The sequence below is a fragment of the Leguminivora glycinivorella genome, chromosome 1 (genome assembly GCF_023078275.1).
Source record: "Leguminivora glycinivorella isolate SPB_JAAS2020 chromosome 1, LegGlyc_1.1, whole genome shotgun sequence".
Lineage (NCBI taxonomy): Eukaryota > Metazoa > Arthropoda > Insecta > Lepidoptera > Tortricidae > Leguminivora > Leguminivora glycinivorella.
The window spans coordinates 20,151,083-20,170,675 of record NC_062971.1 but is presented as its reverse complement, the minus strand read 5'-3'; the positions used below and the strand labels follow the sequence as shown (position 1 = coordinate 20,170,675).

The following is a 19,593-nucleotide window of genomic DNA, read 5'->3' as shown; positions in this document are numbered from 1 at the left end:
TAGTTACAACGTCAGAAATGTTTTGCGACTAAATTGTTTCAGATGATTTAAAACTAATTGCATTCCACTCGTATACGAGTAAGTATCATGTTCCAAACGAGTAATTTCCTGAGGTGATAGAACTATCGTTTCGACCAATTTTAATCAGTCAGCTTGTAAGCGTCTGGCAATTTCGATCAGCAGGAAGTAGACTCCATTAATGTATTTTATTGCCCACTTTCCATTCTATGTAGATCAAAGTAACCTGTACAGTGCAACTAGTTTACTGATTGCCTGACATTTACTGTCTTTACAGATAAAGCAATATTTTTGGCCATTTCCATCGACTAATTGGCGTGATCAGGAAATGAAATCGACATTTGTCTATGCTTAATTAGTTTATTTTGGGGTTTATTGGTTATTTGCTGCTTTGAAATGTTGTTTTACATACGAGTTCGTTACGAAGAACAGAAAATCCATAAATAAGTGTCAATAGTTTTGATAGGACACGATACTCGAGTTAGGGCCAGTCACATCAACAAAATTTGTCACACACATCATCGTCACGCAGCAGACGTCTATGGAACTTGCCATATATGTAATAAAATTTAGCGAATGCTTTAACGGTGACAGACGGCTTGATGCAACCGGCTCTTATGCTTAACACGGAAAACGTAATAAGCCTTTCTACAATGTATTTTTACCGGAAATCACATTATTAAACTGCTTTATTTAAGCCACCTGAAATACAATAATTCCAAGGAACATACACTGTCATTTTAAAATATAGATATTGTAATTATATTACAGCTTTGAATTTCAATAAAACGTAAGTAACTTAAATAACAAATCATGCGAAACTAGCCCGGTATATTTAGTACCATAAATTCATATGCTTTCTCATACATTTTCCATCGAATCTCGGACCATAAACAATTCACTATAGCTTTGTGGGCCTTTCATTTGGTCCACACTAAAGATATATGTATCGCGTATTGTTTGATATGATTAAAGACTGCTTTCACGATCGCCTCATAAGTTTTGTATGAAATAAAATAAGCACGGTTATGAAAGCATGTGGATTGTGCTCGGATATGTGATGGACTGCTTAAAGAGCTTTAATAGCCAGATTCATTATATTTGGAAAGTAATATTATAGAACGTGTTTTAAATTAAGGTACATGATACATAGATAGATCATACATAGTAGATATACAATCATAATCATTTCCTACACTAGCCTAAGACTACTCAAAAGACAAAATGTCTGAGACTTTTTTTCGTTATTGTAAGCAAGTCAATATTTTAAAAGACATTAAGTGAAAAGTCATCTCACTAATTTTATTTTGTCGAGAACTGCGAAATTAAGAACATTCTAAAACAAAATCCATTCATAAGTAATCAGTTACTTAATCATAGACAACATATGACAGCGTGTACCTAATAAAGATCGCGTGCCTTCGACATCTGCAACTGATCCGGATGCTGTTAAAAAAAAAACAATACACTTGATTTACAAATAATGACCAATGGCGTACTCACAATCATAATTTAATCAAGCAGCGCGTGCGAGAAGCCATTTTAACAAAGGTTTTTTACTGTACAAAGAAATGCGTGCAGTTAATGCTATTTTCCGCCTCAGTAAGTATAGCATAATGACGATGGTGACGACAAAAAACAGATGTGTCAATAATTATTGTGCCAGTGATTTTATGAAACTTCTTAATGACATGGCATGAGCCCATTGTATTGTGCTCGGGTCTTCACACGTAGCAATACTTGTACTTAAGGGACGTGTCAGCACCGCTTTACGTTTTACCTATCATTGACTAATATCATGTAGTAAAATGATTATGAATTACATATTCCATTATAAAATTTGCTCTTATTAATCATGAAATTAACACAGTTGAAGAACAGACAGATTAAACTTACAACGTATATTTAGATTATACCTACTGTAGAACTAGAACCACTTTATATTTTGTAATATTTGGCAACTGGAGTGAAAATCTACTGTGAATATGGATGGCGGTAATATTAAAGAAATAAACTTGGAAATCTAACCAATCATTCAATCTAATCATTGATCTAAACTATCCTAGGTAATAAACAATATCTAATATGGTTCAAGAGCTACCCCAACGTGAGGATAGGGAGGTGTTACTGGACTTTCAGACGTTACTGAAAAACATACACATCTGGGGCCTATTTCTCAAAACTGAAAGTTACAAGTCACAAGCAAAAGTCTCTTTCCAACTTGTCATATTAGACATTGACTTCCACATGTAACTTTCAGTTTTGAGAAATGAGTCCCAGCCCTCATGAACACAGATCTCGCGACATTTAAACGCTCGGCCAAAGCAAGCCCAAACAACATTTGTTAATCAATAACTATTTACGTTCTACAAAATAATATATGTACCTATGTTATTTTATCTAAACTGTAAAAAAAAACGATTCCAAAGAAAGAAAGTGAAACTTTCAACGCACACCGAATACTAAAAAAACAAACGATTATGAATATAATAACACACTATGAAACAAATAGACGATACCGCCTCGACGTTATCTCGCACTCACGACTCCATCAAACGAATATTAAAATATATTACTCAGCTGCTAAGTACCGGCCTTTCAGATACCTATGTCACTCAATAATAACACGATAAATTGATACAGCGCTCAACGAACTAGCTACATTAAATTGAACATTATTTTATGAATACCTTAAAAACGCAAGCAGTATAAAATGTTGTTTTTTTTACTTTTATGTTTTTTATTGAAAAGTTTCGATTTACACGAGAATTAAAATGACAATTTAAATGTTTGGAGCCCAATTAAAAAATAAAAATGCATTAAATAACCTATTATGCCGTAATGATTCCATATGAGTTCTTCTAAAAATCAATGTTAAGTATGTCTGTTTTATTTATTTAAACTTTATTGCACATAAGAACAATTTAATGTACAAAAGGCGAACTTGATGCCATGAGGCATTCTCTACCAGTCAACCTTTGGGCAAAGCAGAGAAAATTATAGGCTGTACATTACGAGACCAATTTGGAAACATTTTTGTTTTAGTGCAAATTGAAAACGAGTAGCAAAAAATATCCCATGAAATGAGAAGTTATAAATATCTCAATATTTTTTGTCCCATCTGTATGCGTAAATATAATAAAGAACAAAAATTACGTGCATATGCAGCCCGGCCGATTGCATCTGTACCGTCGGCAGCACTATCAATCATGCGTTATCGTTGTTTTGCTGACCGTACTGATTAAATTATTCCCGAGAGGTGACTTAATGAAATAGTTAGGTAAGGGGAAGTTCAGAATTTGTAGCCAGGTAACAAATAATATGGCTCTTTAGTGGTAAAATAATTAAGAAAGTTGTCGACACATAGTTCTAAAAACCTGAAATTGAAAATGTTGTTTCTAATACTCGCCTTTTGGGCTAAGTATTTGGAGTAAGCGTTAATGCTGACATTGATTTATATAGTTTCACATTTGGAGGTTGGTTATCAAGAGCCCGGACACAAATATTAATGAAAAAAATTTTCTCACAAAACATTAAAATATGTCTGTTTAGACTAGATTTTATCCAAAATCGCTTTTACAATTTAGAAATAAATTTGACAACGCTTGATCCTGTCGCGTGAGAAAATCATAAAAAAATAATTTACATAAACCAATTTGGAAACTGTATGGACAAAATTTTTTATATAATTTTTAAATTAAATTTTTTAAATAAATTAAACGTCAAATAACTGGCAGAAGCAAAAGAGTCTTGTCGTTTTCCCAACTGTTTTTTTTTAAATTCCATTTTGCACAATACGATAACCAAAATATTGTACCAAACGTCAGTGTGCACCGTCTCTTATATAAAAACCAGTTGTAATCACGCGGCCGCAGTCCCGCCGTTATGAGGGACCAATTAATATGCTCCTTGTCTTGGATCCAGATTGAGCCCACAATATTGATTACTGTCCGGAATCAGTAATTGGGCCATGGTTATTAATTGCAGCATCTATTCTTTGAATATATTAATATAAATTATTCGTATTTTATTACTCCAGTTAATTTAGTTTGAGAGTGAAGTTGTATAGCGAGTCGTAAAATATTTGACATGCATCATCACCTACGAGCCATTTTAGTACAGTCGAGTTCATAAATATGTGTACATTTTCTCACCTTCATTTGTTGCAACAATCTACTTTTTGAGATAAATCCGTGCCCAAAAAGTCCTAAAACGTAAGAAGAAGGACATTATTTACCTATCGCAAATATTTCTTGCCGCATCTACTTTTACCTTTACCCTTCACTGTCTGAAAATCACATGTAAACTTGTTTTTACCTGTTGTGATTAACTTGTTGCAATAAGGTGAAAAACTGTACATATATTTATGAACTTGACTGTACACAGTATTTTTATTGATAGAATCATGTCATTTAATTTATTTATTAAATACAGCAAATAATTTTACAGGTTTATAATGTTTAAAATTAAATTATCCTTACTTAACACATATGAGCACATTTTAACATATTCTGGAAGAGGTACAATGCTAGCAGCCTGTTTTTAATCCTATTATTTATTTTAATATAAGTAGGTATATTTTATAATAAGAGTATGTACCTTTTTGTACTGTTCTAGTCGTTGTAAAGTCGTGGTTAAGCTAGGATATGAATATATTTTTGATGTAATAGGGGTAATTGTGCACAATTTGAATAGTGTAGTGTACCTCTATATTATTCATTTAAAAACCGATTCATTATTTTGTAGACTTTAATATCAGAATTGACTAAAAATAATAATCAAGTTATACGCATCAAATGAAACTAATATTATATTTTTTAATACGCTTATATGATTTGAATAAAAAAATCTTATCAATAAACTTATGTAAAAAAAACCTTGAAATTCGCACGTATTCTACAACTAATTAAAATTCACTTATCTCAAATAAACACGCAACCCATATCTCGTACTGATATACCGTGAAACGAGCCTGTGGAACTAAGGAGCAAAATACCAATACCTATTAGGCCTTTCTCGGCCTTATTCTGATCTGCATATTTCAATACGTTCTTTTTTGTATCTGTTTTTATAGAGATTTATAATTGTTTATACACAAGTAATGTACCTATTGATAAGTTTGAGTCAAAATGATTCTGTATGTAATTTCCTACACGGTTTTGCGCAAGTGCACGTAATGCGAAAAATGTTTTTTTTTTTTTCAAGAGATGACTGGTCAAATTCTGTTGCATGAAAGCAAATGCATCAGAATTTGACGGAGTGTAATATACCTAAGAAACGAGCAATATGTTTAGTTCAACGTACAATCGTACATCGGCTCGTATTAGTTAAGTATCTAGTATGTTGAGAGTTAAGTTGGTTGAAAGTTCACAGGATCGATTTTTCAGGGATAACATTTTTTTTAAACGTACATATTTTCGAGTGATTTTCATAAATTTCTTAACGATTATAAAACCAGAATAAGTACCCTCGGCACGTTACTGGCGCATCAATTTATTTAGTTAAATTAACCGAAGCGCTGCATTTGCATTGGATTTCCATAACGCGGACGAGGCGTATCGCTCGCCCATACGTCACTGCTGCAGGATTGCCACTGCTTATTTTCACAACATAGTTGTCCCTTTAGATTTGTTTTAGAATAATGAACTTTATCAGTAACTTGCTAAAGTAGGCATTTTGTTCTTAAGTTCGTCGAAATAAGAGGTTATGAAAGTAAACAGCCGATTGGAGATCAAATAGATTATGCTGACGATATTGTCCCGATTTAGTGCATTAAAGCTCGCAACGTTTTAGTTATTGCATAGCAGGGTCCAATAAAGGTTCCTATTTGTATTTAAAACTTTAACCGAAAACGCCGATGTTTAAATATGGAAAATATACAATAGGAACGAACGAAGATAAAAAGTAATATACAGTAATGAAACAGTGATAATAGTAGCTAGGCGGCAACCTTTAAACTAACTCTACTTTTCAAAATAAATTCGTGTCCAAAAAGTCCTAAAACATAAGAAGAAGGACAATACTTACCTATCGCAATTATTTCTTGCCGCATCTACCTTTACCTTTACCCTTCACTGTCTGAAAATCACATGTAAGCTTGTTTTTACCTGTTGTGATTTATCCAGCGGAAATTGTCTGACAACTAATGGCTCTTTGTTTATTGATTTATATATGCAATATTCGGTAGCGAGAAAGGTCGAAATAATATCGGGCATCGTTTTTTTGCCTCCTTGATTGAGCTACTGCGGATAGCAGTCCGAACCAATCAAGATTCTGCCAGTTGTATTGAGGTAGTGGGATAAAGGTGGGCTTCTCAATTCTGCCGTAAAACCTTTATTATATTTCATTCGTGGCAGTGGGCGGTGAGCGAAAATGAATGGGAGGGCCGGTCCTAGGATATCAAATTGGATTTTTGTAGGAGGTTTGATTTTGAACTTATTTTAATGATATTTTAATGTTGTGGAAATGAAACAACAAAAACTTTGATATCCGCTCTTATAATTATTCGATAGAATAATCAAACAATCAATTTGAAACAATAAAAAAAATATTTACAATTATTGTTCAGTTTCATGTTTCACAAACCATGGTGTTTATCAGATATTTATATACAAAAATATTTAATTATATTATATTAGATTTTTTTGTTAGATACAGAACGTTTTTTCTACCTTAGATTAAGTCGAGAACGATGCGACAAGTCTTAATGCTTCAAAGCAGAGCGTCCAAATGGTCTACCATCAAAGTGCCCCATTAACACGTTTATCGCCCCTATAATAATTGAGTCCACGAAAACCACAGCGGAACGACGATATGGTTTATTCAATTTGTCTTAAATTAAAGTCATCAGCGGTGTGTTTTATACAAATCGTCCAAATATACCGCGGTGAAGTTCCGCAGGGATGGGATAAATTGAGAATATCGATAAAATAAGTTGTATTTATTTAGTTGCTGACTGATTAACATATTTACTATATTATTATAAAATAAATTAATATTGAATTTAACTTTAGCATTTCTACCTACATTTTTAAATAAAATATAATAAATTTATTGAAATTCTTAGTTTCATCTTCAATTATGAATATTATACAAATTTAAGTAAACACAGAGTACAATCAAATACCTAAGTGAACCTGTTTGTAAAGTTAAAAAATGTAGTCTAGTAAGCATTCCATTCAAAAAAATGTTTAAAATCATATAATCACAACTGATTAAGTATTACTACTAAATAATTTATCATACAAAACGTACACAATTTCTATGTTGCTAGTAAACATGGACCATCAAAAAACGTGAACATTATTAAGCTCCCTTGATGCTGAAGTGTTTTACCGGAACGAATAAGACTCCGTGCACGCGTTTAATGTCGAATTGAAAGTGATTATCACTAGGACAGTTACAGTAGGCACTTTAATGACGCCTTTTTCATCCGCCTTTTCCATAAATGGAAAAAAAAAACTTTTTTAGACATCAATAAATTAGAACGATCATCGTCATTAAAGTGCCTACTGTAACTGTCCTAGTGATAATCACTTTTTTTGAAATGACGATTTTATTAACTTCACTTCACTATCACTATCATCACTACATAGTATAAAACAAAGTCGCTTTCTCTGTCCCTATGTCCCTATGTATGCTTAAATCTTTAAAACTACACAACGGATTTTGATGCGGTTTTTTTAATAGATAGAGTGTTTCTAGAGGAAGGTTTACATGTAGGTATTATACCTATAATAGTACCCGTGCGAAGCCGGGGCGGGTCGCTAGTTCAGTATAAAGCAATATAATGATTAAAAGTAGGTATTTTTGAACTTTAGGCATTGTTATCTTATTTGCTGCAACTGATGCTGTTATATTATTATCTCTGATTTATTAATACAATCCTATGACTAAATTCATTCTTAAACGAAATCGTTTGTACATGCCTGCAATAAAATTAAAACAAATCTTACACATTAAAAGTTACAAAAAATTTGCTAGGTAGGTACCATTAAATGCCCACATTGTAAAAAGAAACCAAAGCACTCGTGTCGGAAGCACGTTCCACAAATTCATTTGCACGAGCTGCGGCGTCATGCAATCAATATCTCTCAAACTAACAACAATCATAATGGTCATTATTGTTTTCTTTGGCGGTGTTGATTGTTTCGTTCAATGTGGAGTTTTGGGGCAGTGGTACGTAGGTATGGTTCTACAGTGTAAAGAATAAACGAATACTATATAAAGATGATCTGAATCGTATTGTTAGATAGTATGTAGTTCAGAAATTGGATTCATTGTTTTGTATTTTTTCAAATGTATGCGAAGGCACGTAGGCAGGAATATGACTTACAACGATAATAATTTTTTCAAGAAAAGTGGTCACATGTCACACCAGTTAATATTTGGTATAAAACATGGAAAATATTATTTAAATATTTAAACTTTATTGCACAATATAACAAATAAAGTACAAATGGCGGACTTAATGCCTAAAGACAAAAATATCCGCTAGTTGAAATAGAGCCCCAACCGAGACCTTACAATTTTTATTTCGCTGTTAATCATGGACAACATATCACAACTCAATGTACCTTTTCGAATATTCGAAGTTAACTAGGTAATACTAAATACTAATGCTGCTCAGCATTAAAGGGAAAGATACTGCATGGCTACTTGGATCTTTGTATCTCGTAATGGTCTTCAAATTAAGACATAACAAATAAAAATGTAATTACAAAAAAGTCTATTACAATTTATGATCCCATATAATTGAAATAATTGTAATTCTATTTTCTCATCAATTTCTTTCTTTCTTTCCCAGGAGAAGCCACACAAATGCAGCCTCTGCTCCAAGTCGTTCCCCACGCCCGGAGACCTCAAGTCTCACATGTACGTCCACAGCGGCTCCTGGCCCTACAAGTGCCACATATGCTCCAGAGGGTTCTCCAAGCATACCAACCTGAAGAATCATCTCTTTTTGCATACTGGTAAGTATTTTTTTTTTCTTCAAAGGTTAGAAGTTTTTTTAATTCTTAAAACAAAAAAGTTTAGAGGCTGTTCAGACTTTATATTGCCAGTTTGAGATGTATATTCTTAGCATCAGTGATTCAGTCATCATTTTTTGGGATGCAGTAGGTACTTATTTATAGGTACACACTAGAAGGTTTTTATAGGACTTCATGAATGTTTATCCTTATTGTCATGTCCTTAATTTTAGAATCCCAACAAAACTACAAATCGAATTTATTTCAGTTGCTTTATTTATTAAATATTGTAGGGGATGAAAATCCGAAGAGGGGTGGGGCGTGCGCGTGAGCGAAGGAAAAGGCGGCGTGTAGCAGTCTTAGGCGTTTATTCAGCCAACACTAAACTAAAACCTAATCTAACGAAGTGCCAAAGGCCGTACAGCGTCCTTGAGGACAACCGACGAGCGCAAAGGGGAGCGTGGTAAACGTAGTCAAATGGCTTTACAAAGGTCCCAAACGGTACACTATGTGTGCGCAATTGACTCCTAGCTAATTCTCAAATAAAACATTGTTCAGTACATGAGGTCGTTATCCCAGGAAAAATCTTAATAGCGACAACTAACTTTGAAATGCGCCACAGCACAGCGACATCTATTGAGCTTTGTGTGTAACAGACAAGTTGATCTTAGTACTAACATTGTTGTTTGTTTTTTTACATGTTTGACTACTTATTTACAATCTTTACATTTACTAGTTACTTCAGTAAAATATACAAGTTACGGGAACCGTGTCCCATGATTTAAATATTTAAACACCGAAGTTCAATATCACAATATTGATACCCGTGGCGCCATCTGTTGACGTACGGCCAAACTAACAATTTGACGAATTTTATCTAAGAGTTACATATTGACATGGTTACTATAAAATTCTAGGCACCCGTTAACATATGTTGCACTAGGTTTTAGAATTTTAAGTCTACGGGAACACTTAAATATTTGCTAAGTTCACTCGGAAAACCAGTACCGGTGGCGCCATCTAGTAGCGGCCGGTTGAACTAAGCTTGTTTGCACTGAGTTTATACGTTTTGGTAAATGTTCGCGTTACAGTCTCCCCCTCTGGAACTGCAGTCGACCCGGCGCAGTGACAGGAAAGTCGACGTTGAGTTGCGATCGGCGTGGGAGCACGTCCGCGTTCATTTCCGGTTGCTGGTACAGGGTAGTCTCTGGGTCTCCCCCTCTTCCATAAGACTGTAGGTACGTGTCTTAGGGGTTGCATTGTTACCCTGGTATGGGTTATAGGTTACGGCCAGTTCTACTCGGCTCTGGGAACAGTTCCATCGAATGTGGGGACAGCTCGATCTCCGTCGTTGCAAGGGTTCGCTGAGCGTCTCGGTACATGTCATCCACGAACTTGGGTGAGTAACCGTCGAACAGGGTTCTCTGTCTCTTGGGGACGGATACTTCCGGCACATCGGCGATCGTAACCGGGATCAGCTTGTAGGGGACAGTGGCACTCTCGGATGGCAGGTCAGCGTCGAACGGCAGGGCACGCTGCAGCGTGGTTTTGTACCTCGGCTCAGGCGCAGGTGCACTCATAGACACAGCTGATGTAGCTATCTCGCACTGCAGACTCGGTTCTGACTCGTACGTCAGTGATCGTTCCCCATCGTCTTCCTCCCCCAACTCGTACATGGTCGTGGGTTTGTCGATAAAGTGCCATATCATCTGTGGCAGATTAACAATTATGCCAGCATCTTGCAGGAAGGGCACTCCCAGGAGCGTTCTTGTGTCCCGTTTGCCGGGGAACACGATGAATTTGGTTGGGACCGCGCGGTCGCACACATTCACCACGCATCGCAGGTTGAGGACCTCCTGTACCCTATCAACGCCGTCCGCCAACGTTATCTTCGCAGACTCCACGCTGATTCGGTAGCCACGCTTCTTCAGGCAAGTGTAGAGTTGGTAGGATGCAACGTTGCTCTTTGCACACGTGTCTAGGTAAGCAGTCCCAGACATTCCATCTATGCCAATTCCGATGATGGGCCTCTTTCGGATATCCATGGAGTAATCCTCAGTAACCCCAATGGCACAAAAGTCGACGCGTTCCGTCTTGGTCGACCCCCTGGCTACTGCACACTTTGGGCATCTGCTCCTAACTACGCCTGGCGTACCGCACCCATAGCACGTGATGACGGGCGGTGGCGGACATGGCGCTGGCGTTGCCGTTGCAGTTGGCGCAGTGCAGGTAGTAGTTGTGGCTGGTGGCAGCGCTTCAACCTTCACCGTTTCTCGAGCGGCTTCTTTCCTCTCTTTCTTCCGGCATACATCTTCTGTATGGCCCACGATCCGGCAATAGTGACATCGGATACGTTCCTTCCGTTTAGGCACTGTCGGTGTAGGAACTTCGTCATCCAGGAGCAATTCCACCGATTGCGCTGCCTCGAGGAGGGCATCAAAGCTCAGGACAGATTCCCTCGGCACTTTCTCCCTTATCCTCCTGTGTAGAGTCCCGTACACCATGTCCAGTTGCTGCGTTTCCAAGAGCTGGGGCTCCGGCATCTGAGCAATCAAATCCCTCTGCTTGGCGACAAAGGTCTCAGTGAGCTCTTGAGAACCTTGGTCGTTCAGGATGATCTCCTTGTACAACATATGCGCGGGTTTCTTCGGTGAAAACGCTCTACGCAATCTGCTGTCAAAGTCCTTCCAGGTCTTCACAGTCTCGCTTATGCCGTTCCACCAAACGGCTGCATCATCTCTCAGGATGAGAGGTAAACTTTTTAGTGCGTCGCTGTCGCTAATGTTCCCGACACGCTTGAAACACGTCGCTGCCGTCAGGAACGTTTGCACGCAGGCTGGATCCCGTTTTCCGTCGAAGAAGAAAGTTGCCTTCGCGAAGGAGCTATGCTTCACCGGCGGCGGAGCAGGACGTACAGCGCTGGTGATCGCCTCCAATAGCTGCTGGAACTGTCCTTCTGACATGTTAACAGCCATTTTTTTCTACACGTTGTTCTCGCAAAACCTTCGCTCTTCGTGTCTCGACAGTCATCAACGTCGTGACGTCACAGCACGGCCCCACGTTGGGCGCCAGATGTAGGGGATGAAAATCCGAAGAGGGGTGGGGCGTGCGCGTGAGCGAAGGAAAAGGCGGCGTGTAGCAGTCTTAGGCGTTTATTCAGCCAACACTAAACTAAAACCTAATCTAACGAAGTGCCAAAGGCCGTACAGCGTCCTTGAGGACAACCGACGAGCGCAAAGGGGAGCGTGGTAAACGTAGTCAAATGGCTTTACAAAGGTCCCAAACGGTACACTATGTGTGCGCAATTGACTCCTAGCTAATTCTCAAATAAAACATTGTTCAGTACATGAGGTCGTTATCCCAGGAAAAATCTTAATAGCGACAACTAACTTTGAAATGCGCCACAGCACAGCGACATCTATTGAGCTTTGTGTGTAACAGACAAGTTGATCTTAGTACTAACATTGTTGTTTGTTTTTTTACATGTTTGACTACTTATTTACAATCTTTACATTTACTAGTTACTTCAGTAAAATATACAAGTTACGGGAACCGTGTCCCATGATTTAAATATTTAAACACCGAAGTTCAATATCACAATATTGATACCCGTGGCGCCATCTGTTGACGTACGGCCAAACTAACAATTTGACGAATTTTATCTAAGAGTTACATATTGACATGGTTACTATAAAATTCTAGGCACCCGTTAACATATGTTGCACTAGGTTTTAGAATTTTAAGTCTACGGGAACACTTAAATATTTGCTAAGTTCACTCGGAAAACCAGTACCGGTGGCGCCATCTAGTAGCGGCCGGTTGAACTAAGCTTGTTTGCACTGAGTTTATACGTTTTGGTAAATGTTCGCGTTACAATATGTTATTTTTGTTTCAGCTAAACACCAGAGGAGTGGCACTAGAGAAGCAACTTGAGCGCCTACCTAAATATTATCAATAAAAGTAGTTACACTCTACATGTGCCTAAGAAACGTTATATGTATTTTACACTCTGTACAAATAATATGTGGGCATATGGTATTTACCTATCGACACGAAGTTTTCAGAACACTATGTTAAGTAAGTCACGCACATTCGCACATTACAATACCTGTTGACAAATACGTCAATTTTATAAAAGAGCCAGTTTTTACCTAGGAACACAAGCCAATAACTATATTATTATATATCAAGAGGATATATAAACAATTTCCAAACATTGTATACTACTAAATAAAAATACTATATTACATAACTAAAAAAACGTTGACTTACGGTTGTATAGGTGTTAATAAAAATACAGACTTGAAGCAAATACCATTTATTAAGGGTAATTGTTTTTTTTTTAGAAGTAAAAGAACCCTAAAATGGTCTTCGACTATAACACATTTTCTTAAAATGAGTTTTAAATGTAAGACAACAGGTTAAGTAGGTATGGTTAAGTTTGTACATGAATTTAGCTACAATTGTGATATTATTTTATAGTTCATTTTAAGCGTTAATTTATTATTTTGAAATAACGTCGATGGTTCTTTTAAAACATAATAATTATTAAGTAATTGACACATGAAAATCACACTAAGAATTCAGTTTTCAAATATTAAATAAATATTTATTTGTAGATGTACGATATAAACTGACTGTTAGAATGCCAATATGTAGTTCTTACCTATGGCTTTATTATTCGACTGTTATATTTAAGGTGCATCGGGGCCAATCTCGACTGGGGGACAATTGTAACTGGTCCATTTCTTCCGTGTTTTACAACGTTTGCATTATTAAATAGAGTGTACACCGGTTATGTATGGTAGGCGTGTTCAGTGGATACATGTAGAACTCAACATCATAATGTAATAATGGAAAAAATGGATCAGTTACAATGGCCGCCAAGTCGAGATTTGCCCCGCTGTACCTTAATATTTAAATTATTACAAAGATTCACAGTGAAGTTTGTCAAATTTTTTTTCGAATTAATAAATTTTTATTTATTTAGTTGACTGGTGAATGTTTATGTAGTGTTAGCTTCTACCTATCTATTTGCTGACTGTTAGGGTAGATACTAAAAAAAACTACATAGTATTATGTAGTCTGCACTTATAATATACTTACATTGAGTAAGTATATTGTGATTCAAAAATCCGTCCACCTTGTAAATAATATACCTAACTATAAGTAAATTATATTTAAGAATACCCTTTATTTATATTTTCGTGAAATAAGTATTTGAGTAATAAAATATTTCATAAATATTATCATTTTTTTTATTTTTCATTTAAACTGAGGAGACATTCAAAAATACCATTATTGTATGGCTTTCATAGAGAAATAAATAAGCTCTTTTGAAAATACACTCTTCGACTGATGTTGAGGCATTGTTGGTGCTGCTTTATTATGGCCAATATATTTAATATTTTCCAGTTGCCTTTAGTTGAAGGAAAACATTATGATTCGCAAGAAAACTGTATTGAACCCAAAACAAACCCAAAACATAGTTAAATTACTTTCGTAAATAATAGTAGGTACCTATGCCAACTCTTTACGGATCCGACGCGTCCATGATTCATGGACTTCATGGTATAAGGCCAGGGAAAAGATTACAGTGCAAATATTATTGTTTGACCTCTTAATTAGAATAGCTCACGCAATATGGCGTATTTTCAAGCTAAGATGTTTGCACATTCATCTTGAAGAAACAAAAGAAAACGAGGAAAAGCTTCGAATATCCTAACCACACAATTAAAATTTTGAAAAAACCCCGACATAGTGGACCGATTTTAATGAAACATGGCTAAGAACACTCCCGATTAATTGAGCTTTCAAATAAAAAAAATAAAAAAATACGTTCATCCGTTCGGGAGCTAAGATGCCACAGACAGACACACACACACAGACAGACAGACACGTCAAACTTATAACACGGGGGGCGTTTTGCGTCGGGGGTTAAAAAAGGTAAGTAGTGCGTTTGCACCGTGTCGTAGAAACAGGACTTGGATTTTTGATAAAGTTTTCATTTCAAATGCACCAATAAACTGTGAGAAAAAGCTGTGGTGGACCAATGTGAGCTTGAATACAAATAACACTAAAACTAAGTATATCATTATCATTATATAAATATGTAGTATAAACCCAATGACCCTTCACTACGGATTCACTAGTAGGTTCTTTGCGCGCAAAAAATCAACTAAATATACATTTACTCGCACCAATGACAATAGAGGGTTAACCTACCATTTTATAAAATGGAATTTGACAGATGACAGCCCACGAACCCTGAGTGTGATTGGTGCAAGTGGGCCTTAGACATAATAAATCACATACATATAGTGATCAATGAGAAAATATCCGGTTATATTAATGAGATGTTTTCATTCATCACTACATATTCATCAATTTCAATTCTTTTCTTACGGTCGTAAAGGTAGCAAAAAGTATTTATAGTGTTACGGTCAGCGAATAAAGTGGTTTACCACTTTTCGACACTATTTGATACTCATAAGGTCGAAAAGTGGTAAACCACTTTTTTGGCTGACTGTACTCCTTTGATTCCAGTGGCTTCTAAAAGTTTGATGAAAACAAAAACATTATCGAATGCTTTCTTTAAATTTAGGAAACGGTACATGGTTTTCGATGGAGATAGAGATCAGCTGTACTACGTCTGCGTGGAGAAATTTCCTTTAAACCCATTATGGACCTTTGACAAAATAAATAATTTATTGTGGAAGTTAATTACTCTGGTACTTTTTAAATCACTGGCATCTGGTAAAAAAAAAATAACTTAACGTTTTGTTTTAGCAGTAAATATATAAGAATGAAAATATTTGTAATTTTTTTTTTCTAATTGGCACGACATACCAATCAGCTGAAAAATGTATCGCAAAAACGATATTACCAAGAAACTGCTCTGTCAGACAATGTGCATAATGCCATTAGAAATCAACGCGAAAAAGTCCACCAATTCCAATTTATAGTCCGTTTTAAATATAGACGGTGCAGAGTAGGCGTCGCAACACGCAAACCCCAGTACATTTGCATAATACAACTTCAGTTGCAGTATTAAGTCTTAATTGTGTACCGTCCTGTGGGACGCTACATGCTCCTGAACGATAAAGGCAATTCTAACATTTCATTGCTGGAAGATTTACTGGTCTATTCCGAAGTTGAATTAAATAGATTATTTGTTTTTAGTTCGGTAGAATCTGTTGACTGATATGCTGGAAGAAATATTTTTATGAATATTTTAACTTTATTTTAAATATAATTCATTACTTTTTGTAGGCGTCCATAGGTTGCGGTGGCCGCTTTCCATCAGGCGGGCCGTATACCTGTTTGCCAGCGACGTGGTATAAAAAATACTTCGTTAACCTAGTAGGTGAAGTATAATATATTCCAGTGGATCCTAACTTCCCCTGGATCCCCACCGGGTGAAAAAGTAACTGTACATACACTTATTCGGCTTGCTTCGAACTTTATACGTTAAATCAAATATTAATTCAACACTACATGAATCGCATATATACATTACGTTAAAATTAAATAAAATGACACTTGACATCCACAATATAATTAAAGCCTGACCAGAAATATATGACTACGCGCCATGTTGCGGAATTTTATTAGAATTATTTTCTTCATACTATACTGAACTGTCAACCCATACATCAGAATAACAGCGCCCTCCTGACGATAGTCATATCGTCACTACTTTTAAAAAAACTTGTATCTTCGTCTGTCAATGAAAAGAAATTTGTAGTAAGTATGTATGGAATGCATATAGACTTACTGCGTTTTAACTTTGAAGAGCAGCGTGAGATACGAGATTTTTTAAAAGTAGTGACGATATATATTTCTGGTCAGGCTTTATCTTACCTAAACTTGAAAGTTTGACTTTTTTTTTAATTTCTAATCGGGACGAAATACTAGTAAATAAGCAATTTCGTTTCAGGCGATGTCGCATGGCACAATTATACCTTAGGTCATACTAAGCTGACCTGGCATGGAAGCAACAAGTCCGTAACTTGGCTTTCCTCAAAAAGATAAGGAGTTTTAGCCGACTTTCCAGGCCCAGTCATATTTCTACCTGTTCTTAGATATCATCATCATTCCCTTGCCCTTTTCCCATTATTTGGGGTCGGCGCAGCAGATCATCTTCCTCCATTCCTCTCTATCAGCCGTCATTTCCATACTAATACCTTTCACTCTCATAATTATCGTTGTTCACACATTCCATCCATCTTTTCTTAGGCCTTCCACTACCATTGTATCCATCCACTTTCACATTTACCACTCGTTTTATAACATCGCTTTCATCCCTCCGCATTACATGCCATCATCATCATCATCATATCAGCCGAAAGACGTCCACTGCTGGACATAGGCCTCCCCCAAAGATTGCCACAATGACCTGTCCTGCGCCACCCGCATCCAGCGGACTCCTGCGACCTTCACCAGGTCATCAGTCCACCTTGTTGGGGGCCTACCTACGCTTCGCTTTCCGGTACGCGGTCGCCATTACATGCCCATACCATGCTAATCTACTTCCTCTCAATTTCTCTGTCACTGGCGCTACTCTCAGGATTCCTCTTATATACTCATTCCGAATCCTATCCAGTCTTGTCACACCACACATCCATCGCAATATTCTCATTTCATTCACATGCAGTCTTCTCTCATCATTCGTCTTGGTGGCCCAGCACTCACTTCCATACAGGACGACAGGTCGGATAACTGATTTATAAATTTTCCCCTTCAGCCTGAGAGGCATTCGGGGATCGCAGGTTGTGCCTGTTACCTGTCGCCATTTCATCCATCCTGCGTTAATCCTGTGCTGAACTGCTCTGTCGATCTCGCCATTTCCCTGAATGAGGGAACCCAGGTACTTGAAATCCGAGCAGGTAGGCAATATTTCGCCATCTAGTGTCATGGCAACAGGGGCGGAAAGACCGCCGAAGTTACAGTAAAGATACTCTGTTTTGGATCTACTGATCTTCAAGCCAACATTTTCCAGCCTCTGTTGCCACTTCGCTAACCTGCCTTGTACCTCGAGTCCCTCTTCTCCGACAAGCACGATGTCGTCGGCAAAGAGCATGCACCAGGGTGCCTCTTCCTGCATGTCCGACGTCAGAGTGTCCATTATAAGCACGAAGAGGTATGGGCTCAATGCCGAGCCCTGGTGCAATCCACAGCCACACCGATGCTGTCAGTAGTTCCAGCAGCGGGTCGAACACGCGTACAAGACGATCTGTACATAGCACGGATTAGCTCTACATACTTCCCAGGCATACCTTTCTCTTTCAAGGCCCACCTTAACCAATTTATTTAAATGAATAATATTAAAAGTGATAAATATATGGATTTAAAAATTAGTTTGCGACTCAAAAAATTATGTCATTATTTAAACAAATCAATAATATGATATAACCAATTTACTGGCCGTTTAAATTAAAAGGTGATTTTACCTTTTAATTAATAAATACTAACCAGACTACAAAGGCTACATGCATTAAATATAAGCCTAAAATTTAGACAATATAAAACAGCCACGTTAAAATTAAATTATAAAAGCTAAACCAATTTGAATAAAATTTAACAACCTACAGAACGAATAAAGTCGTGATCACCAGAATAAAGCGGTTTATACCTACTAATTGGGTATCGTTAGTTATTGAATTGTATATAATCGTACTGACTTTCACTTATTAAATGCTGTAGTTAAACAAATTAATCTTATTAGATGATAATTAATGTAGACCACATATTGATGATTGATACAATTCACTTAAACAATCTATAATTTTTCGAGAGATACATGGTGTTTATTTCAGGTTGGTAAAAACAGCGTCTTAAAAGCTACGGATCTATAAGACCGTGATACGCCCCATCTTAATGTGTGGGTGTGAGGCTTGGACACTAACACTCAAGGCGGAAAACAGCCTACTAGCAACAGAACGCAAGGTGTTCAGGAAGATTCTGGGACCCGTGAATATAGAGACGATGGCAGTTGGAGAATCCGAAAGAATGCCGAAATCGAACATCTAATAGCCGAACCGATATAATAGGTGAGACCAAGGCACAATATCGTCTCCGCTGGCTTGGCCATCTCATAAGGATGGGTGAGGATCGGGCAGTCGAGAGGGCCTATCCGGGTTGTCCAACTGGACGCCGGCCTGCTGGCCATATCGTTGGGCAGATATAGTGGAAGCAGATCTTCTTGAACTCAGGCGTCAGCGAGGGATGGCGAGCTGGAGGTCGCTCTGGGCCGCGTAAAGTGGCGTACTCTTGTGTTGGAGGTCAAGACTCACTTTGGGTCGTCGCGCCAACAAATTAAGTGTAAGTAGTAGTAAAACCATAATCAGTATCAGAATTTTTATTTTATTAATTTCTAGTGCGTATGTTCACTCTGACAAGAATATTGATACCTATGGGATCTCTGTAAACCTTTTGAGGTATGCATTATGTGGGCCTAGTGAAAAAGGGAATAACTCAAATTGACTCGGTGAAAAAGGGCACAAGTCCCCTCTCGGACGTGTGACCTTTTTCACCGAGTCAATTTGAGTTATACCCTTTTTCACTAGGCCCACAGTATTAAAGGTACAAGTAGGTAACTGTTAGA

The 19,593-nt window shown here is 37.1% G+C and overlaps 2 protein-coding genes across 2 annotated transcripts in view; one reads left to right on the top strand and one right to left on the bottom strand.

The window, feature by feature from the left end:
- The window catches only part of LOC125226116 (zinc finger protein 177-like), a 77,883-nt gene extending 64,589 nt beyond the window's left edge, over positions 1 to 13,294 (top strand). The window contains exons 6-7 of the mRNA XM_048129985.1: positions 8,825 to 8,990; positions 12,883 to 13,294. Of these exons, the coding sequence (XP_047985942.1) occupies positions 8,825 to 8,990; positions 12,883 to 12,920 (204 nt within the window). The 3' untranslated portion in view covers positions 12,921 to 13,294. The remainder of the gene's footprint in view (positions 1 to 8,824; positions 8,991 to 12,882) is intronic.
- A 2,871-nt stretch (positions 13,295 to 16,165) lies between these two features.
- Positions 16,166 to 18,114, bottom strand: LOC125226841. Its single transcript, XM_048131011.1, has 2 exons — positions 17,773 to 18,114; positions 16,166 to 16,195 (listed from the first exon to the last, which is right to left on the bottom strand). Exons 1-2 carry the CDS (start codon positions 18,112 to 18,114, stop codon positions 16,166 to 16,168), a joined length of 372 nt encoding a protein of 123 aa, XP_047986968.1.
- Positions 18,115 to 19,593: the final 1,479 nt, after the last annotated feature.

Excerpts from the sequence above, each read along its gene's own strand:
- LOC125226841 (XM_048131011.1), bottom strand. The coding sequence starts at position 18,114 with ATGGACACTCTGACGTCGGACATGCAGGAAGAGGCACCCTGGTGCATG. Across the intron at positions 16,196-17,772 it reads GATGGATGAAATGGCGACAG|CATATCAGTCAACAGATTCT; the intron begins GTAACAGGCACA and ends TATTTCTTCCAG.